We start from the raw sequence: 23,293 nt of genomic DNA, 5'->3' as shown, positions 1-23,293 counted from the left end.
AGGCATGAATATTGAAGTGAGAATATATGTACGAATATAAAATGACATTAGATCATCAAAGTTTAGCAACATCGAGTCTTTGGGTAACCTTTAAAAATACAGAACAATATTTGCCATATTTAACTTGCAAAACAGAAATGGTATCTACTCTGTATTAAAAAAAAAAAAAAAAGTTATTAACATCAAAGAACAGTGAATGCTGTGTGTGTGTGTGTGTGGTGTGTGTGTGTGTGTGTGTGTGTGTAAGCAAACATTGTTAAAAATAATCTGTCTAATTATATCTTTCTCTCTTTCGGATTTTTCTTTTGTGTGGAAAAAAAAAAAAAAAAAAAAAAAAAAAACTTCCACCTGTGTCATGAAAGTTTTCGATTCTTTGTCAAATCATCATTGGGTGGAAAAAGCAAATGAACAAGAAAGCTGGAGAATCTCAAATGCAGCTGCGAAGTGAGTATTTATAGCCAGACACCAGGAGAACATTCATAGAGTCCAATAGGTGCTAATAACCTAAATTCTGTGTCAGAATTAACGTCATAGTATAAAAATATTACGATAACTATTTTAAAAATATTAGTATTAGTTTGATAGGCAAAATTATTGATTATAAGTGGTTGAGTTTTTATGCAAATAGATTTTAGTATTTTTAACATTGGTTTTTGAATGTATTATTTTTGTGTCGTTAACTAGAATTTATTTTAAATTGACAGGGGAATCAGTTATGTTTTTGTAGATGTTGATAACTTGAGCTAGAATTTACAAGATGCATGGTGACATCGTGGGATAGGGTAATAGTTGTAAAACCAATGCAGCTATCAGCTTTAATATTATTATAGGAGTTAAACTTTCCAAAACAGCATTTAAACTTGTAGGTAACATTGGTTCTTACTAATACTTTTAGAGTTGGGGAGGTGCTATTTTTGTTTTTACTATAAGATTTTGTTCTTAAATTTCTTATAGTAAACAATGAGTCTGATTTAATATCAATTGGGGATATGTATCTGTGTACAATATTTTTTATGGCTTTTTTCTCCTTATTTAAAAGATATAATGTGCATTATTGTAATCAAACAACTAGAGTTTGAGATATGATTTTATGTATTATTATCCATATATTAATAGGATAGCGTGCGGGTTATTTATTTTGTGTGTCACGCTTACATCAGAGTGACTGTAGTTTAATTGTTATGGACTTTCATTTCTTGTAATAAATAATTTTACCAAGAATTCTTTATAAGTTTTGGTTTAGGTTTCGATTATAGTTGATGGCGCTCAAGTCATCTATTTTTTATAAATAATTTTAACAAGAATTCTTCATAAGTTTTGGTTTAAGCTGATGCACCCAAGTCATATGGATATATTTTTTTATTTTTGAAATCACAACTTATATAAAATCAATAGAACATTATAATAGTATATACGAAATCTGCAAGAATTAAACTTTCATATTTAAGTGTACTTTATGACTGGACTACGCTAGGTGTCCCTGCTAGCTTAGATAAATACTTTTGCAGTTTTAACAAAAGAGCTACAATAGAGCGTCGCCATTTATGCTGAACATCTACAGAATGCCAACATTAACATATTACATATGAATGAGTTCCCTGTGGAATTTCCACAGGTTCTGCTAATTATTATTACATGTAGCATTTTTAGAGTTTGTAAATATTAATTTCATTTGTTCACTAATAATTCAGAAATCCATTATTAATAAGGATTTGTTTTATATCTTTTAGTTCAAGGAATAATGCTTTTTAGTGGAGGAGATTAGTTTTGCAAGATTTAGTAGGCTTTTAACAACGGCTATTTTGTAGCAATGAAAGCTTTTGCTCCTGAAATTTATAAGAATTTAAGCTGGTTATTTTTTTATGATTAGAAGTGTTAAACAGTGTTAGGTGTCAATAAGAACATCAAGAAATGGGATTTTATTATTTATGTTTATTTCTATGGTAAAAATAAGAACAGGGTAATTTCAATCTGTTCAAGTGATTAATGAATTTTTTGAGCTATCTGCCATGTATTTCTAAATTAATTTAAAAATTAAATAACTAACCGATGCAGGAAGAGACTAGGTCTTTTTTATTTATTTTTTTCAAATGGTCCACAATGTTAGCCCCATTCCCATTAATAATAAAAAAAAATTTTTTTTTTAAATATACTCACCCCGCAAGCTAACAACTACATCTTTCCTGGAATCGATTTTCAGCTTCAATGCTTCTAGTACAACTCTAGAATTATTCTCGGGAACTGAAAAATAAAGAAAAAAAAAAAATGCAACATTTTAAAATGATTCATTTCTGGTTTCAAATTTTCAACATACAAATCATTGAAAAAGATTAAAGGAAATACTTTTGGTTACATAATTAATAAGACTTGTTTACAGGCAATAGACATTTCAAGTGGACAATTGTTTGGGATTCACCATTTATATTTTATGCATCTTTAATATAAAGATAAATAAATATTTACAACTAAGATAGTTATTGCTGGTATGCAAACATTAACTGAAATTAGCAGACTCCCCAGACAAGTTGTATAGGACGCGTGACTCGTCACATGGTAGAATGTAGAACTAGATAAAATATAAAAAATTAAAATCGAAGCATAGTCAATAGATTGCGCCGTGGCTCATATGGTTAAGTCATCAGTATTGCACACTTCATGCGTGCGACGACCTGGGTTTGTGCCTATATCGGAGCACGTCACTGATGAGATGCAGTACATTGAAACCCACTTTGGGTCTGGCGTCGTCTGTTGTCGATGCAATTGCTAGATTCCATCTAATTTTGGGTTCTAACTTTATCAAGAAAAAGTATGTGAACGGGTATATATATATATATATATATATATATATATATTATATAAGCGCTTTAAATAAGGTCAGAAGACTGTAGGGGCCCTTTCATCAACAAGCTCATCAGGAGTCAATCGTTGAATTTCTATCAAGTGTAAAACAAATGTCACGCAAGAGCGAAGACTTAAGTGGGGATTACTTATAAAATTGTAACAAATGGATGAATATATATATATATATATATATATATATATATATATATATATATATATATATATATTGTAACAAGAGGCGTAGTATTAATTTTGACCTTGAATGGACTGGGTCCCATCCCTAAAAATAGAATTAGGAAAGGTTAGGAAGAAGAAGAAAAGAAAGGAAAGAAAAAGAGGTCTAAGAGATATACACTCCCTTATGAATATAAAAGGCTGGGAGTAACAGCCTAACGAGAGTGAGAAAGAGTGAGCTGGTAGCTTCCACAGGCAGCCTTTCTCCCCGGCGGATTGGTTCAAATGGCGTCGTAAGAACTTTAACCTCAACCCACTATCACCAGAATCTACCTACTACCCAACTTGGTCATCACTACTACTACGACGGATGGTAAAGTACTTTTGTTTATCATTTGACCAAACGTCTAGAGTATTATATTATATATTAAATTCCGAGAATAGATTATTGCTTTGCCTAGTTTTCCCCCACTATAATTACCTTCCTCTTGTTACCCTTTTTTCCCTCATATTTTAATATTATGTTCATCCCCTTTTGTCCTGTTTAAATATTACTTTCATAAATATTTCTGTCAGTCTATCTTGTTTTGGTATGTTTTGTGTCTGTAATAAATTCCCTATTTTTATATAAAATACCTGCTTCTTGTATTTTTATTTCTCCCTCAAAACCTTTGTCCCTACTCTTCCTTACGATAGCAAATACTGTGTTACGGCGTTGTGATTAGCCACCGCACCCGTAACAGTTGGGAGCTCGTGTCAGGGATTTATGCAGATAATTTGGGAGGGCTCTCGCTCGCAAAAGTACTAGAAAAAAGAGAAATTAAATTATAATAACCATTTGACGTACTAAGTGGGCTCTTCTATTATCATGTCTTTTTCTGTAGAGAATTTTTTAAGTTTAGCCGACCTGGGCGAAAAAGTCAGGAAACTACGAAAAGCAGAATTAGTAGAAATTGCGAATTTCTTCGAAATAGATACAGACCCGAATATGAAAAAGGTCGAAATAAAAAGTATCGTAGAAAAAATATTAATAGGAAAGAACCTTCTAGAAACCGCTACCGTAAGCGAGGGAGACGGACAAAATAATACGCAACTCACCTTGGAACTAAAGAAATTAGAAATACAGGAGAGACAGCAGGAGAGACAAATACAGTTAGAACTAGAGAAGGAAAAACTAAAAATGCAAGAGAGAATAGAGCTGGAAAGACTTAAATTACAGGGAAATGGAAGTCAACAGTCTAATGCTTCATCGTTTCACGCAGCACAAAATGTTAGACTAGTGCCTAGTATTTGTGAAAAAACAGTAGACAAATATTTCCCTCATTTCGAAAAAATTGCAGCAAACTTAAATTGGCCGTATGCGTACTGGCCAACCTTATTACAAACCGTGCTAGTGGGAAGAGCCGCCGAGGTTTACTCTGCGCTTAGTCTAGAAGATGCCGCGGATTATAAAACAATAAAAAACGCCATATTAAATGCTTACGAGTTAGTACCCGAAACATATAGGCAGAAATTCCGGAAGTATAGGAAATTTGAGCGGCAGACTTATGTAGAATTTGCCAGAGAAAAAGAAGACCTCTTCGATAGACGGGTTAGAGCGAAAAACGTAAATAATGACTATGATAGCTTACGCCAACTTATTCTCATCGAAGAATTTAAACAATGCGCCCCACAAGAAATTCAAATGCGAGTTGACGAAAGAGAAATTAAAACCGTTAAGGAGGCAGCTATAATGGCGGATACATATAATTTAACCCACAGGTGTTGGGAAAGAAATAAAATAACAAAAAACCAGTCAAACCTTCATACAGAAGAGAAAATGTTAACCGAGCCGCGTGTTCCTAACGTATTTAATAAAAATTATAATCGAAGGGTCCCGCCCGCACCCGTTCCAAAAGAAAAGAAAATATTCTGCTCTTATTGCAAGAAAGATAACCACTTTATATCCGAGTGTCGGATCTTAAAAAGGAAAAGGGAAGAAAACAATAAGTTTCAACCACATGCCTTTATTACACACAAAACGAGAAACAATAGTATTTACCAGTCTTCTTCCCCAAAGCTAGGGAGAAACAAGAAAGAAAAAAACTCATACATGAAAAGATATGAGCCATTTTTATCCCAGGGTTATGTGTACATTAACGACCCTGAAGAAGCCAAGCCGATTAAAATATTGCGGGATACTGGCGCGTCGCAAACTTTAATATTAGAAGGCGTGCTTCCACTATCGAAATCTACCTTCACCGGAGATATTGTATTATTACAAGGGGTACGAATGACTATAAATAAAGCGCCCCTACACAAAATTAACCTAAAATCGGAATTATTAACTGGCCCAGTTATCGTGGGCGTAAGACCCAAATTACCGATTCAGGGAGTGTCGCTGCTGCTAGGAAATGATTTAGCTGGAGGGAGAGTAATAGCTGATCCCATTGTCAGTGACCAGATAGTAGTAAACCATAAAACAGTGGGGGAGGAACGCATCGACATTTACCCGGAATGCGCTATTACCAGAGCGACCACAAGAAAACAACTACTAGAAAAGGAACACCTAGAGATACCAAACGATGAATTACGACTTGACGAAACTTTCATATCCCATCTGTTAGAACAACAGAATAATACGAGTAAAAAAATAAAATTAAATCTCCCAGAAGAAAATAAAACGGACGAATTAACTAGGGACCAATTTATAAGGGAACAAGGGAACGACCCAGAAATTAGCCTCCTCAAAAATAACGCCTTACCAAAAACGGAAACAAAAGAAGTTAGGGAGTGTTTTTTTATGAACGATGGAATTTTAATGAGAAAATGGCGCCCACTAGATGCTAATGTGGATGAGGAGTGGAAGGTAATAAGTCAAATAGTAGTTCCAAAGGTTTATAGACAAGAAATACTAAAAATAGCTCATGATACCGCCATGTCAGGTCATTTAGGAATAAATAAAACCTATGAAAAAATTCTAAACCATTTTTACTGGCCAAAACTTAAGCGTGATGTGGTAAATTTTTGTAACTCGTGTCACACATGCCAGATGGTCGGAAAACCTAATCAAAAGATTCCGCCCGCACCACTCAGACCTATACCAGCATTCGAAGAACCCTTTAGTAGAGTACTAGTGGATTGTGTTGGGCCACTCCCTAAAACAAAAATGGGAAACCAATATTTACTGACGATTATGCGTACGTCGACTCGTTTCCCAGAAGCTGTTCCGTTAAGAAATATTAAAGCTAAGACTATAGTAAAGGCTTTAACTAAATTTTTCTGTTTAGTTGGAATTCCTTCAGCCATTCAATCAGACCAAGGCACAAACTTTATGTCTGGTCTATTTCAACAAATAATGAATGAGATGGATATTAAACAACACAAATCCAGTGTTTATCACCCCGAATCACAGGGAGCTCTCGAGCGTTTTCATCAAACCCTGAAGTCCATGATGAAAAAATTTTGTTATCAATATAATAGAGATTGGGACGAAAGCGTCCATTTTGTTTTATTTGCTGCTAGAGAAGCTGTACAAGACTCTTTAGGATTTAGCCCCTTCGAACTTGTGTTCGGACATACTGTGAGGGGACCTTTCAAGTTATTAAAAGAGAAATGGCTAACGGAGAAAAATGAATTACACCTCTTAGATTATGTATCAAATTTTAAAGAGAAATTACACGGTGCCGTAAAAATAGCACAAGAAAATTTGAAAAACTCCCAAAAACGAATGAAGGCTATATATGATAAAAATAGTAAAAATCGTACCTTCGAAAGTGGGGAAAAAGTTTTAATATTTTTACCCATCCCACATAATCCCCTACAAGCAAGATATTTTGGCCCATATGAAATAGAGAAAAAAATAAATGATGTAAATTATATCATCCACACCCCAGATCGAAGAAAAAAGAGAAGAGTTTGTCACATTAATATGCTAAAAGGATACGTTGACAGAAATGTATTAGATATGGGTAAACCAGTTACAACAGTAACTAATATTACAAAAATAACCTCATCTGAAAATGTTTTAAATAACGATGAAAATACAATTGTCAGAGGGGAGGAAATAGGACAGAGTAGTCATCTAAAAAACTCAGAAATACTAGCTAATTTGAAAAAAAAATTTGAACATTTGCCAAATGAGAATAAAAAGGAAATGTGTGGTTTGGTCAGTGATTTCAAAGATCTTTTTCCTGATGTCCCTAGTAAAACTACCTTTGCAGTACACGACGTCATAGTGGGAGACGAAAAACCCATCAAACAACACTTTTACAGAGTCAACCCCATCAAGCTTCAACAGTTGAGGGTAGAGATGAAGTATATGCTGGAAAATGATATTATTGAACCAAGCAACAGTCAGTGGAGTTCTCCCTGTATACTTGTACCAAAAGGCGATGGCACCTACAGATTTGTTACAGACTTTCGGAAAGTGAATGCAGTAACCAAAAGTGATTCATACCCGATTCCCAGAATTGATGATTGTATTGACAAAGTTGGCAAATCAAAATATGTCAGTAAATTCGACTTGATGAAAGGTTATTGGCAAGTACCTTTAACCGATAACGCTAAGGAAATTTCAGCATTCGTGACTCCCGATGGACTATACCAATACAAGGTTATGGCATTCGGAATGAAAAACGCACCAGCAACATTTCAAAGGATGATGCATTCCCTTCTACAAGATATTCAAGGATGTGATGTATACATTGATGATGTAATCGTGTACAGTATGACTTGGAACGAACATTTACACATCATAAGGCAACTCTTCCGTAAGCTAGAAGAGGCAAACCTGTCTGTGAACTTAAACAAAAGTGAATTTTGTCATGCAAAATTAAATTATTTAGGCCATACTGTGGGCCAAGGACAAGTTAAACCCATCACCGCAAATGTGGATGCCATTCTCGAGTATCCTATTCCAACCAACAAGAAACAATTAATGAGATTTCTCGGTATGACAGGATTCTACCCGAAATTTTGTAAAAATTTCTCATCTATAGCAGGTCCTCTCACGGACCTCCTTAAAAAGGATGTAAAATACAAATGGAGTGAGACCTGTGATGCGGCTTTCAACAAAATAAAATCGACACTCATGGAGGGCCCAGCTCTCGCAACACCAGTTTTTACAAAACAATTCAAACTAGAAATTGATGCCAGTGATGTCGGAATGGGTGGTATCTTAACCCAAGAGGATGATGAAGGTATCGACCGAGCAATTGGGTACTTCTCCAAAAAGTTGAACACTCACCAAAAGAACTATTCAACCATTGAAAAGGAATGTTTATCATTATTGACGACACTACAACACTTCGACTTCTATCTCAGCGTCACCATGTACCCTGTTCTGGTCTTTACCGACCATAATCCATTAATTTTCCTTGCAAAGATGCAAAACAAAAATCAGAGACTGACAAGATGGAGCCTTCTCCTACAAGAATACAACATTACCATCAAACACATTAAAGGAAAAAACAATATTATTGCAGACGCACTATCTAGAGTATAATGTTACAAATGCGTTCTCCTTTGCCGACTTATTATTTTACAGAATATTGTTGGAACTGATTGCCTTAAAATCATGTGCACGTAACTACTAATATATTTTTTGCTTTTGTTGTTGTTGTAAAAGTTTTTCATTTGTAACTCAAAACTTTTACTCTGAGGGGGGGGGGAAGTGTAACAAGAGGCGTAGTATTAATTTTGACCTTGAATGGACTGGGCACAGAACCTAGGGTCATTCAGGTTGTCCCCATCCCTAAAAATAGAATTAGGAAAGGTTAGGAAGAAGAAAAGAAAGGAAAGAAAAAGAGGTCTAAGAGATATACACTCCCTTATGAATATAAAAGGCTGGGAGTAACAGCCTAACGAGAGTGAGAAAGAGTGAGCTGGTAGCTTCCACAGGCAGCCTTTCTCCCTGGCGGATTGGTTCAAATGGCGTCGTAAGAACTTTAACCTCAACCCACTATCACCAGAATCTACCTACTACCCAACTTGGTCATCACTACTACTACGACGGATGATAAAGTACTTTTGTTTATCATTTGACCAAACGTCTAGAGTATTATATATTAAATTCCGAGAATAGATTATTGCTTTGCCTAGTTTTCCCCACTATAATTACCTTCCTCTTGTTACCCTTTTTTCCCTCATATTTTAATATTATGTTCATCCCCTTTTGTCCTGTTTAAATATTACTTTCATAAATATTTCTGTCAGTCTATCTTGTTTTGGTATGTTTTGTGTCTGTAATAAATTCCCTATTTTTATATAAAATACCTGCTTCTTGTATTTTTATCTCTCCCTCAAAACCTTTGTCCCTACTCTTCCTTACGATAGCAAATACTGTGTTACAGCGTTGTGATTAGCCACCCGTAACAATATATATAAAATTTAAAAAAAAAAAAAAAATTAGAGTAAAAAAACATATTTTATACAATTGTGTATATTCTACATGTACAAAATGGGATATGTGATTAAAATATATCCCAAATAAGTCCAAAGATTTTACGAATTCCTTCTGTCGATAGAGAGAAGGCCTGCATGAAAGGATAGAGACTGACTCCAGAATCCTCAGGTGATTCGATGAGTCAGCTCGGTGTAAAATCCTAAACCAGTCCATTTTATATGCATTGGCACACGCTGGATTTTCAGCGAGGTGCTGACCAATAGCAGATTCCAAAGTGAACGAGGGGTGACAAGGCTTACCTAGTCTGATGCTTGCTGGAACATGTTGGTTTATTCTTGTCTGCAAATTTAAACGGGTTCGACCTACATAGACAGCAGCACACTGACAGTTGAATTGATAAATCACATTACTATTTGTGATGTAGGGTAAACCATCCTTCACAACTGAAGGAAATGCAAACTTAACATGATAAACCAAGCGAAGAGCAACAGATGGGAAACAATTTGATACAGACTTGATAACAATTCTACCCAAACATTGACCAGGGTCACCAATCCAAGGGATTTTTAAATAAACAGGACACTTGGAGGGACCAAAAACTGTAGGAGAATTGTGAGCTTTAACTTTATTATAAATAATATTATCAACCAATTTCTCCGGATAACCATTGTGAATAAAAATGTCTTTAATCTTCTTTAATTCACAATCCTGTTTACTAGAAGAACAGATTCTAAGGGCTCTATACACTAATGTCTGAATGAGCCCTTTTTTTCTTGAAGTAGGGTCGAATGAACGCCAATTTGTGTAGAGGCCAGTAAATGTTGGCTTACGATAAACAGTCATAAGGAAAGAGTTCTTACCACGTTCAATTAAAACGTCAAGAAAGGCCAAGCAACCGTCATTCTCATCCTCTATAGTAAAATTTAATGATTTATGGAGGGAATTAAGTTTATCAAAGAAAGCTAATGCCTCGTTTTCTGATGCAAAAGCTGCAACGGTGTCGTCGACGTATCTAAAGTATATCGATGGTTTTGATATACTGTTAAATAAATGCATCAGCTTTTTGGGGTGTGTCTTGAGTAGTTCCTAATTTTTTACATGAACACTCAAACATACATTTACTTAATAGATATGTAAAAACCCAGATTTGTAGCGCATGACGTTTTTGTTGCTTTTTGGGTTTTCCAATATGATTTTCTATTATTTAAAAAATATTCTGAAACTTATTTTTATCCTCAGCCCCCAAAATCAACTGAGATTAGACCATTCGTGTAATGACCTGGTTTCTCTTGATTGTGGTGTACCGCTGGTTCTGTGCAGTTTTAGGAGGTCCACCCTCCCAGGCTTTGCCTTCTCTCTTTGAGAAGGGGAGAGTTTATTTTTAATCGTCTGAGGCATCCTTACAGAGAAACGCTGGCAGGGATGTCAGACACTTTTTTTCAGGTGAGATCACCCCACCTCCCCCCTTAAGAGCGAGGACTTCTCAATCCCACTTTTCGATCCTAGTGTCACAATTCTTGCAGTGGGAGGGAATAAAATGCCCTTAAATTTACTCATTACATTTTCTCTTGAATTAAATTTTTTTTTTGATTTTACAAACATGCATATCTCATAATTTTACAAATAGATATACTTCTCGGCATATAAAAAAAAAAGATATGAATGAATAATCTTTTGTTTGGTATAAGCAAAGTTTTACTACCCAACATGACTGTAGGATTGCATTACACCCCTAACAGACACGTGAATGAAAGAATAGTGATCCTAGGATGCTGCCCCCCTCCCAATCATCTGGATGCTGAATGATCAGCCATCTGCTGCTTTTCAGCCATTCATCAGCCAACTCTTCTTTACTCCCTCCTCCCATCTATTATTTTGCATTCTTTGTGAATCAGGACATGTGAGATGCACACAATGCCATTGTCTGTATGAATTCTATAGAAACAAACCAAATGTAAACTTTCGGCCATGTACACATAAATAATTAAACTGGTCATACATGCAATTGCTTTTAATAATAAATCCATTTTCCACCAATCGCAAAATAATTTCATCTGTTTTTATATAAAGTTTTTTTGTTTTTTTTTCTCTTATTTCTTTTCTAAAGTTTTGTGGATTTCCTCTCCATCTGTCAACTTTCTCGTTTTTGTTTAACGCATCTATTCAACCTGGCTGCATGCTGGCACAAAGTAACTTTCTCCATGAAACTAGCATTTGTTATGTTGGTTTTGACGTGCCATTGCTCGGGGTTCTTTCTGACAGAGTCATTCTAATTCTTTCTCGCTTATCCTCAATTGTGACACGCGTACATCTGTTTATCCAACCTGAGTTTCATTCAACATGCCAAAACCACTGTAGGCAGGTGCAACAGAGAGCTAATTGCAATCTGGACACCTTCAACCTCAATAGCAGGGAGTCCGAACTAATTATCATCAAGGTTACACCACAAATTTACTGAATCATAACCATATTATTCTTCTGTATCCCCAGAAAGGTCATAAAAAAAAAAAAAAAAAAAAAAGAAAATGTATTGAGCAATTTGGTTTGTTTCACAACATACAAGCCTCTTTTTGATTTATTTAATTTTTCATTCTTTTTGGTGTTTATTCCGAGATATAGGCATTGCGGCGGGAGGAGGGGAATTTCTATTCAGTTTTGTTTGACTACAGTGTAATTGCTGCGTCATCTTTTGTCAGAGATCTGAAGAAATCTTTTTCATGTACAGGATATTAATACTTATATTTTAAGATATAACCAGGCGCAATGTCGTCAACTTCAGTGATCTTAAAAAAACATCTTGTCAACATGCTTATAGATGCATGTTTAGGAGAGAAAAATCCTTTAAAATAATTGGTTTGAATCAGGAAGTAATGACAAAAGTACTGATTTACAAGGTAATTTGTTCACAAAATATAAATCTTATAATTTTTTGTTTTAAATTGATACATCATAACTTATCAAAGCTATAAACCACTTGATAATAAAATAAAATAATTCTAATAATGATGAAATGATAAAATGATAATTATAATGAAATGATAAGTCACAATAATGTTCTTTCAAGGTTATAATGATGAAACGATAATTATAAAATAATTATAATAATAAAATGATGATTGATAGAATAATAGTGAAATGATAAAATTATGACAATAAAACATCTTTAGAATAATAACCTCTATGCCGAGCAAATGTAATGCTTTCAGCAAATCCTCTGACCTGATGTGTTGAGTTTGATCAGATTTTACATTTATGATTCAGTGATATCGAGTGAAGACCTGGTATTCACTCTTGACAATTGCTTTTTTTTTTTTTTTAACTCATGTTCACCCCTTACAAAGCATATGCCGGCAACTAACGATAAAAAAAAAAAATGCCGGAAATTATTCTCTAGAGTAGATAAACTTAGGACTTTATTTAAGTAGTATACTTAATATATACTATTATTGCAAGCTTGCCTGTATTGGAAATACTTTCTTCTTGCTGGCGAATCATACTATCTTATATAGTAAGCCTTATGTTCAAGTACATTCGAAATATAATACAGTGCAAAGAAACAGTCACTCATGAAAACGAACCTCCTAAATTAAAACCTTGAATAATTATTTAAACTCTAATTCAAATTAATAGTAAGCAGACTTTACAAATTGATAATAGTTAATTATTGGATTTTAATTAATTATAAGATGAAACTTTAATGATTCAAACTAGATAGATAACGACAAACTTCCACCCATTAATATGGGAGGAGAGATTATCACCAAAAGTGTCATGAATTATTAACTTCGCACCGGACTTACTACTTAGATATAAATAAGTCACTTGTACCCCCCCCCTTTTTTTTTAATGGAGAGTAGATAATACAGTGGATGTGTTATCGGCAGCTCCAGTAACTCTCGCTTCTCCTATTTTGTCATTCAGTCCTCATTCAATGAGTGATTTTTCTGACAAAGGGTGAAGAAAAAGCTGCTTAAAGGTCGGTACAACTTGGTGACCAGTAGTCTGAGATGTCGGAAATTTTTCTGTCTCTGTCTGTCCTTGTGGCCATGTCACTAGTAAGGGTGCTGGAGGTAAACGTTTTGTCTGGGCTGACGTTATCCGCCTGATAGTCAGGGACCCGAACCTTGGATTAACCACTAAGGAGGCTGTCCTATCAGCAGGCGCAAAGTACTGGGACTGCTGTATTGCCATTTGGTGAGTGGATCTGGACCATGCAGTAGTCTCTGGTGGGGCCTCTTGATGCCATACTAGTGGGTAATTGTTACGGCTTTACCTTTTCGTGTGCTACAAATAAAAAAAAAAAATTTCCTGTCTTTTTCTCTCTTACTTTCCCTCTCTGTACTGCTCTAACCAAGTATGCCGACCTATTCCACAAATCCCAAAACCTCAACATGAAATATCTCCAGAATAAAAACTCGATTAAACCTAGAACCCCATCTTCCAGCGTAGACCCCTACTACCAGGTCTCCTTCTCCAATATCAGGGGTCTACGTTCCAACCTTCCAGAGGTTGAAGCCCAATTACAGGAGACGAAACCGGACATATTATTTCTAAGTGAAACTGGAATAGGGCTGACCACTTCCCTAGATGAGTTCATAATTAATGGATACTCCAATTTAACAGCTAAATCTGACACCCAAGATCGCCATGGGCATGGAATATGTGCCTACATTAAGGATGGCTTCCCATGTGGCAGGGATATCTCTAGAGAAGATCCTAATTTACCCTATATATGCTTCAGGGTTGCACTTGCTAACACCACTGCATTTATATTTGCCCTCTATAGGCCCCACAACAGCGGAGTTACTATCTTTAAGAGCATATCTGAGAAAATAGACCACATACTGTCTTCACATCCCTCGGCTAACATCCACATCTGTGGTGACTTCAACGTCCATAACGTGGAATGGCTGACCCACTCAAATAAGACAGATGATGAGGGGAGGTTTTGTCATGATTTTGCCATTGCTTATGACCTCACTCAGATTGTTCGCGAACCCACCCGTGTGCCCGATACACCCAATCAATATGCAAGCCTCTTAGACCTTTTTCTCTCAACTTCCCCTGAGCTATGTTCATGTACCATTCATTCTCCTCTAGGATCCTCCGACCACTCTGTCGTATCAGTTAAGATAAAAACGAAATGTAAGAAGCCCCCAGACGTACCCCTCCACCGTACTGTATACCGATACTCTATGGCTGACTGGGATAGCTTCCGTACATTCATATCTGATTTACCTCTGCACTCCATGTTTAAAAAGGAAGTGTCCTCTATAGTATCAGATCTGACCGAATGGTTAATTGTAGGCATAGACCAATTCATGCCATCTAAAAAATTCCAACAAAAACCTAACAGCCAACCATGGTTCTCCCCAGAATGTGCTGCTGCTATCGCGCACAGAAATCACTTTTTCCATAGCTACCAACGTAATAGATGCACTGAGACTAAAGCTGCTTTCAGGACTGCGAGCAACCACTGTAAAAGAGTAATAAAAAATGCAAGAGAGCTATATGCCCAGTCTGTTAAATCCAAGGTAGCTGATCAGCGGCTTGGTTCCCACCAGTTTTGGTAAATAACAAATAGGATCCTGAACAGAAGTGTGCGTTCTATCCCAACCATTATCAATGGACCAGAGGTCATCTCGTCAGCGTCAGACAAGGCCAAACTATTTGCAAAGAACTTTGCAGCTAATTCTACCCTATGCGACGAAGGCCATCAACTCCCCATATTTCCTCCTATAACACAGAACAAGCTAGGTAACATACAAATATCCGTGCATGAGGTCGCCAAGCTTATAAAAAACCTAGATTCCAGTAAAGCAACTGGCCCTGATGGCATCCCAATTATAGTGTTAAAAAAGCTTCAACCAGAACTTGCTCCCATACTTACGAAACTATTTAAGCGCTGCCTTAAGGAGAAGTGCTTTCCGACTCCCTGGAAGACCTCATCAGTTTGCCCTGTATTTAAGAATTCAGGTGATAAGTCATCTCCCTCTCAGTACAGACCAATAAGTCTTCTCTGTGTTATGAGTAAGTTGCTGGAATCAATATAAAATAGAGAAATAGTCAACCACCTCAGCAGGAACAACCTTCTTAGTGACACACAATATGGTTTCCGCTCTGCAAGATCTACCGCAGATGTGCTGACGGTTATATCCCACAGGATTAGTGAATCTCTTGACAAAGGCTTCCTTTCTAGGGCAATTGCTCTTGACATATCAAAGGCCTTCGACAAGGTATGGCATAAGGGTCTACTTCACAAGATTTCCAGCTACGGTATAACTGGAAATGTTTTCTCAATCATTAAATCATTTCTCTCCGATAGGCTCATAAGAGTAGTGGTCGATGGACAAAAATCGGAGGCCTGCAATATAAATGCTGGAGTCCCTCAGGGGTCAATCCTGGGCCCAACTCTCTTCCTGATCTACATCAATGACCTCCCTAAACACATACTTAAATCATTTGTTGACATCTATGCTGATGACACGACCATCTACGGCAACACATCAAAGGTTGTAAATGACATAGTTCTCTCTGATTCTCTCTCCTCTGATCTCGAGCGCGTGGTTCAGTGGGGGAAGATGTGGCTAGTTACCTTTAATGCATCCAAAATCAAACTCCTATCCTTACATCATCAACGCTCTGATCCTCAGCTGGCATCAATTGTGATGGATGGCTCTCATCTGGGTGAGGCCCCGTGTTTTGACAAGCTTCTGGGTTTGACCTTTACTCCTGATCTGAAATGGAACACGTACATCAAGTCTGTTGCCAAGGTCGCTGGAAAGATGGTGGGATCCTTCTACCGCTCCAGAAGATATCTCACTACTGATGCAATTCTCTATCTATATAAAAACCAAGTACGTCCAAGGATGGAATACTGTTGCCATATCTGGGCAGGAGCTGCCAAAAACAGCCTATCATGCCTTGACAGAGTACAAAATAGACTTCGTGGTTTAGTGGGGGATGCCCTTTTCTCTACCCTGCAACCCCTCTCCCACAGAAGAGACGTTGCGAGCCTATCCTTGTTTTATCGTTATTTTCATGGCAGGTGCTCGTCTGAACTCCAATCCCTGGTCCCTCCTCGCCAATCTTTCACGAAAAACACCCGTCTAGCTGAATCCACTGTGAAAAATTTCCCCCACTCTATATCTGTGCCTAAATCAAAACGCGGATTCCATGAACAAAGCTTCTTTCTTAGAACTGCACGCCTGTGGAACTCTGTTCCGTCTGCCTGCTTCCCTCCGGACTACAACTTGGATGTCTTCAAGTCTAATGTTAATAAATTCCTAATGAACCGCCCCCTTAAGTAAACACTTCATCAAATCTCCACACTAACGTAATGTACTTGCAATAACCCTTATCCCTGAGTGGCTTCCGGGCCTTGATAAGTGGTGATCACTGTGTAAAAAAAAAAAAAAAAAAAAAAAAAAAAAAAAAAAAAAAAAAAAAAAAATCGCCATTTGGATGTAAGGGACTACTATTTGGGGCCATGTCTAGGAAAGATTAATAAAATATTTATTTATGTTACATTTAAACTTCTGCATATCAGTACAGCCAGGGAAGCAGGCATCAGGAAGGGAATTCCAAAGTCTAGCTGTTCGAGGGAAGAAACTATTAGAATAGAAAGCTTTCTGGCATTTAGGGACATCAACAGTGAAGGGGTGAGATCTTATTGCTAAGTGGGTTTGTCGGGGATATGTCCGTCGAGGAGGTACAAGTGAAATGAGTTCATCAGAACACATTCCATTAAAATATTTGTAAAACAGACAGTGATGCAACATTGCGGCGATGGGGCAGGGGCTGGAGCTTAGTTGATAAAGTGGGACCGATTAGATTGACAACTCTTTTTTTTAGATCCTATCTAAGAGGGAGAGACTAGTGGTAGATACACTCCATGCATGGGCGAATGGTGGCCTTGTAAATGTACAGGATACTCTCAGGTGTGAGTAGTTTTCTAGCTCGATAGAGGGAACCCACCTTCTTTGCAGCAGCCTTTGCAATGTCCATGTATTTGTTCCAGTTCATATTGCCCACAAATGTTAGGCCGAGGAGTTTGAAGATAGAATTATCAGGTAGAGTGCTATTTGTCATGGATATAAGGGGTTAGAGAGGTGTCTTGTAATTGTTAAAGAAGAGCAGCTTAGTTTTACTATAGAGAGTTGTATCATCAGCAAATATACCCCTCTCGGACACAATATTATCAGGGAGGCCGTTTATGAATATCAGGATTAATAATGGCCCAAGGATCAACTCCTGAGGCACTCTCGCATTTATGTTATGCTGCTTGGATGTACATCCGTCAATGACACCCTGTGTGCTTCTATTGTCTAAGAATCTTTACAATTTATTCTCAATGTAGAGGGAAGAGCTTGTGATGTTACCAGAGGCAACAGCTTATAAAATTTCACCATCAGTCATTATTTCGAACGACATAATACTTATAAGTACATGATGTTCAGGATAAATTTGACGCTTAGTAAAAAAGTAAAAAAAAAAAAAAAAAAAGTTGTATCTTGGCCAATAATCGATTTATTCTCTAAATTCAAAATATCTCAGAATATTTTCCCAAATAATGTTCACTTGAAGCCACCTTGAACATCTATCACAGCTTCTAGGAGAGATCTGACAGAATGCAGCCATCACAGTATCCTTAGATGTTTTAACACCAATTTAAATCTTGGTCTTGCATGATTTTGTGATTTTGTTTTATGGTGTATCAACCCTTTGTCGGTTGTTTGATGCCAAATTTATTTATAGGGTTTGGTTTTACGACATATCAACCCTTTTCAGGTTCAATCATTTTGGCAAAAATTTTTATGCTCCAAGTTCTTCATATCTTCAAACATTTATTCATGGCGTTTGGTTTGGTTGTTTTGCAGAGAAAATTTTTTATTTTTTGCTTTGTAGTACATGATTAAGTTTTCTAAAGGATAAAGAAAAAAAAAATAACATCAATGTTTGGTGCATTTAAGTCAGAAAACTGATATCTTCAAACAGCCTGAGCTCTGTTCTATCATCTTGAACCACACAGCATTCACAGTGTCTGTAAAGAGATGCTTGAACACCAGTTTGATTCATGCAATCAACTCATTTTTGGTATTGCAGGTAATACAGCTTACATTTTCTCAATTGCAGCCTAAACATAATAGTCAATGTCTTTTCAGCACAACGAGTTGGGGCTCAGATGTTGGAACTGATGAAGTTGTGTGAGTTCTGACATCTATTTCCAGAGGTGTGACATGGAGCCGGGTCCTGTTATCACATGTATGACTTTCCTGCAACCATCTTCTTCACCCATCGCTTCACGATAGGGGACAGCAACTAAACATAGCCGTTCGAATTAAGTTAGAGTATAAAGGGTCCTGTACCACACCATCCACACCAGGTGTCTCTAACCTTGTCGAACTGCACCCAATAGGACAGGTGCTCTTTCGATCGTACGTTGTGTTTCCATGGTTGGGCGCTTCGCCTCTCGACCGAATCGTCTCCTATTCTGTATAGTCTCCGGGTATATTAATCACTCCGCTGGTCCTTGAAGAGTCCTCACCAGACAACCAGAACTCCGGTTTATAACAATAACAAACTATTTATTAATTTCATTACTTCATAACAGCTACTGTCTAAATTGAGGTGACTGACTATAGAAGTTAATGATGTATGACCAGACAAGTCACAGATTTCCCATTAACACAGGCTATTTATCATATCAGGCCCTGAGGGCCCCCAAGGCAGGAGCGCTTGACCAGCCCAGCCCAGCCGTTCAGTTTGCTGGCTACGACTCTACTCATTTTAGAATTCCTTTTTCTGAATCCAACCCTTTTTACACTACTCTCCCTCAGAGAGTGATTAAAAACATCCTTTCTTTCTTCCTCTGTAGAGCCTCCCCTTGCACCTCTCTCTCTTTTCTGGGAAGGTGGTGGTTGCTCACACCGATATCTATTGGCAGTCCGCTGGGTTTCTTTGCCCAGCACTGTGTGCGGCCCTTAACATCTAATGTCACTTCTTATACAAACATCTCCTTTGACATCTCATCTAATACAAACATCTCCTTTGACATCTCAGACAATTCTGTCCCCATTTTTGAGAAAACATACCATCTGGTTTCCCTGTAACAAGCCCATAATGACATTGGCGGTTGGTCCTATTTTGCTAGCTGAGTCTTTGCATTTCTCTGCACTCCTCCACCTCATCCTGTTTGGTCAAACACCCTCAATCTCTTCGCAATATGCACCTCGTAGCATGCAGTCATGACACCATAGTGTCACAAAGCAAGATTTAGGGTATTTGCTGGAGGTGGATGATTTTGTGAAGTTTTTTGTTTGCTATATCAGTGAGTGTGTTGCCATCATTGTTGGCTTGTTGAATCAGGAGGGAGCGGCCTTGTTTTTGGAAGTTTATCCAGTTGGATTTTTTTTTTTAGGTTCCAGCATGGGGTGTTTTGTTCTACAGTTGTGTTTACATTTCCTAATATTACCAGGAAATGGTCACTTCTGCATGTATCTGTGTTTTCAACTGGTAATCTAGGTACGTAGACAGATCATATAAGAAAAGATCGATGGCTGAGTAAGTGCCTGTTGCTGGATGTAAATATGTGTGTATCCTATTGTTATATTATATAACATAAATTGCTTTGATTTATAATATTTTCAATTTGTCTTCCTTTTTTGTTTGTGTCTTTGCTTCCTCATAATATATTTTGGCTGTTGAAGTTTCCTAGAAAGGATATAAGGTTTTGGGACTTGGTTGATTAGTTTAAGTTCTGTTTCTTGGGGTGTGTCATTAGGAGGTATGTAGATAGAGCATATAGTTAAGGTTACTGATACGGCAGTTGCTTGCATAGTTGTGTTTAGGTTGACTTGTCTCTATGGAATTTTATTGTTTATGATTATCTAAGTGCCACCAGATGCTCGATAGTTGTGGGTATATTTGTAATTGTAGGAAGTATAATTTTTTATTTTGATTGTATTGTTTTCTTTTAAGAGGGTTTTTTGAAGACAAAATACTGACGGTAGTAGTGTGGAAATTAGTAGTAATAATTCATGTTGGTTTTGTTTTTATGCCTCAGACGTTTCATTGCCAGATTCAATTTGTTGGTGTGAATTTTTAAGTCATAGTGGTTTATGGATTTTGGGTTTGGCAACTGTTATATTTGGATTTTGAGTATTTTGGTTGTAGGAATTTGATTTTTGTTCTTGCTTGGTTTCTATTTGAGTTGAGTCATGGATGTCAGTAGTTAAAGGTTTCAATGTCCATGGTTTCGATTTGGTCATAGATGGGGGAACTTGTTCTGGATGTAGAACGGGAACAATCTTCGCTTTCAGTTCTTTTTTTTGGGGTGATGAAAGTTTTTGCAGTTTGGTTTTTGGTTTCTAGGGAGGAGCTTGACTATGGGGGGGGGGGGGGGAGATGATCGTTTGGGAAAATTTTTGGTTGAGATTTTCATTGTGAACTTTTTGTGTTTTGGTTTGTTGACGTTCTGTTTACAGTATTGCTTTGGTTACTGGTTATTTTTTTTTTTTTTTTAATTCTTCAAGTAAGTTTTTTTGTTTCCTTCAAAAGCTTTGTGATGACATCAATATTGATATTGGTGGAGATAGATGTTATTGAATGATGATATGAGTTGGAGCTTTCTATAGTTTTTCTAGCTTCGATAAACGAGATGTTATTAGTGTACTTTAATTTGAGTATCACCTTTTTTTTTTTCCAGATTGGGTAGATTTTTGAGTCGGCGTAGTGGTTTTCATGGCAGTTAGCGCATTTGGGTTCTTTTTGGCAGTCATGGTGGGAGTCTTTTTCAACACATCTTATGCATGTCGGTGGCCGTGAACATCAGTCGCGATGGTGTCCATATTTTTGACACTTATGGCACCTAAGGGGTTTTGATTTTTTTAGGGATTATTGGGGTGTTGAATGTTAGAATGTATGTGTTGGTGAGTATAGTTTTGAAACCTTTTCGTATTAGAATCCTTTGTACATCTGTGACGTTTTGTGATCTGAGGTTTTTTTTATTTCATTTATCGCACATAATGCAAGTTCAGTGGTCTTGATCTCTCCTTTACTTGAATTTAGTGTCTTGTTAATGGTTTTGTTATCAAAATGTTTCCATTTTAGCAGTTCCTCAGTCTGCTTTTTATTTTCTATTTGTATTAATACTGTGCCATTGTTAAGTTTTTTGTTACCCAGTATAGGTTTAATATTTTGTGAGAGTATTTTTTTCGATTTTAAATGGGAAAGTTTTAGTTATTGGTTGTTCATTGAGTAATTCCATTACTAAGTATGTTGGAAAGTTTGTAAAGGTCAGAGACTTGGGAGTGATTTTTTTTTTTGAGGCTTGCATGGGTACATACAAATAATGTATTTGTTTATTTAATCTTTCCTGCCCCCCCCCCACCTGCTGCAGAGCCCTTTATGGGAGGTGTTGAAGGGGGAACCCTTCCGTCTCAACATGACAGGGATACAGGAGAGGTATACTCTGCTTGTTGGTGAACCCAAGCACTTGTGGTACTTTCATTTTTACTAACAATTCATTTAATAGCCTCCTTTTTAGAAAAAATGTTGGTCTCTCAGCTATGTTAAGTCCATTGTCCAACGAGAAGATTGACCCTTGAGCCACTGTTTGCTAAATACCTTTGTTGAGTTGTACTGAGGGTGTAGGTGTATTTATGGTTGTGTTTGTTGGAATTAGGGCTAGGCATAACCTGTCAATTAATCAGAGCTGACCTCTCTGACCACCCGTCAGGCTGATGTAAGGACCAAAGTGATGTGTTAGGAAGAAGAGGAACTTATTCCCGTTCTCCATGTCCCTCAACCATTAGGATTCTGCTCCAAGGTGTCAGGAGTTGCCACCCACGGCCTACTGGTGGCCCCACTGAGGGACTTTCACCCTCTGCAAGAGGTGAAGTTAGCATATTCTAATGCCCTGTCAACAGGGCAAGCATATTTTAGGGGCATTTACATTTACTTATATAAGATTTGCACAAGAATAAAAGTGTAAAAAAAAAAATAAAATAAAATAAAATAAATAAATAAATAAAACATTTGTTTGACTAACATTTAGTTTCTTTATTAAGAGAAAATTTTTATCAAAGAGATTAGAAATTAGTTTTCATGGCTTGGTCTGATTTTTTTTTTTTTTTTGTATATCGACTCCTTTTGGGTCATTCAGTGCTGAATCCAGTTATTTTGGAAAAAGTTTTTTTTTTATGTTTCAAGTTCTTTATATCTTTGCATATTTATTTGTAGAGTTTGCTTTGGTTGAGTAGGGAAGTGGGAGAGAGAGAGAAAAAAGAGGGAGGGAGGGGAGGGGAGTGGAGTGGGACTTATTTTTGCTTCACAGAACATGATTTAGTTAAAGGTTAAAAAACAAAAAAAAACAAAAAACAAAAAGGTGTTAATGTAGATACATTTGAGACAGGAATCCATTTTCCGGCAACCTGATCTGGTTGCACCAGCTACTTCAAAGGGAACTAGAGTTCCATGTGTGTACTATCAATAAAAGTGACCATACAAAAAAGTTTGGAAACCTATTTAAGACACTACCTACTCCTTTTCAATGCAATGTGGATTGGAGGTGTTGACTTTAACCAATTTATAAAAATATCAAATTTTCTACCAGGTATTTCTATCATGCTTGCCAATCGTCAGCGGCCGCGATTCCATTGGCTATATGTTTTGGCATCTTCCGGTGGTCTACGTAATCTATTAAAATACGTCAGCGAAATGTTAGTTTTAGTACAGTACATAATCTGCATATGTCCAAGGAGGATAAAAAGTAGATCTTGGGTTTACTTTCGGCAACCTCATAACTCTTGCTTCCCTTATTTTGTCCCTTAGTCCTCACATTCCATCAGCGATGTTTCTGACAAAGAGGGAAGAATTACTGTTTTGCAAATC

The 23,293-nt window shown here is 36.8% G+C and overlaps 1 protein-coding gene across 2 annotated transcripts in view; it reads right to left on the bottom strand.

The window, feature by feature from the left end:
- The window catches only part of LOC145252733 (rho GDP-dissociation inhibitor 2-like), a 170,618-nt gene that overhangs the window by 15,431 nt on the left and 131,894 nt on the right, over positions 1-23,293 (bottom strand). For both annotated transcript variants that reach the window (XM_080112598.1, XM_080112597.1), the window contains exon 3: positions 2,158-2,241. In XM_080112598.1, coding sequence (XP_079968724.1) covers positions 2,158-2,241 — 84 coding nt within the window. The remainder of the gene's footprint in view (positions 1-2,157; positions 2,242-23,293) is intronic.

This window comes from Euprymna scolopes, chromosome 29 (assembly GCF_053919585.1).
Source record: "Euprymna scolopes isolate OS-2025 chromosome 29, ASM5391958v1, whole genome shotgun sequence".
NCBI classification, from domain to species: domain Eukaryota; kingdom Metazoa; phylum Mollusca; class Cephalopoda; order Sepiida; family Sepiolidae; genus Euprymna; species Euprymna scolopes.
The sequence above is the reverse complement of the archived record's forward strand: the minus strand, read 5'-3'. Positions and strand labels throughout refer to the sequence as shown.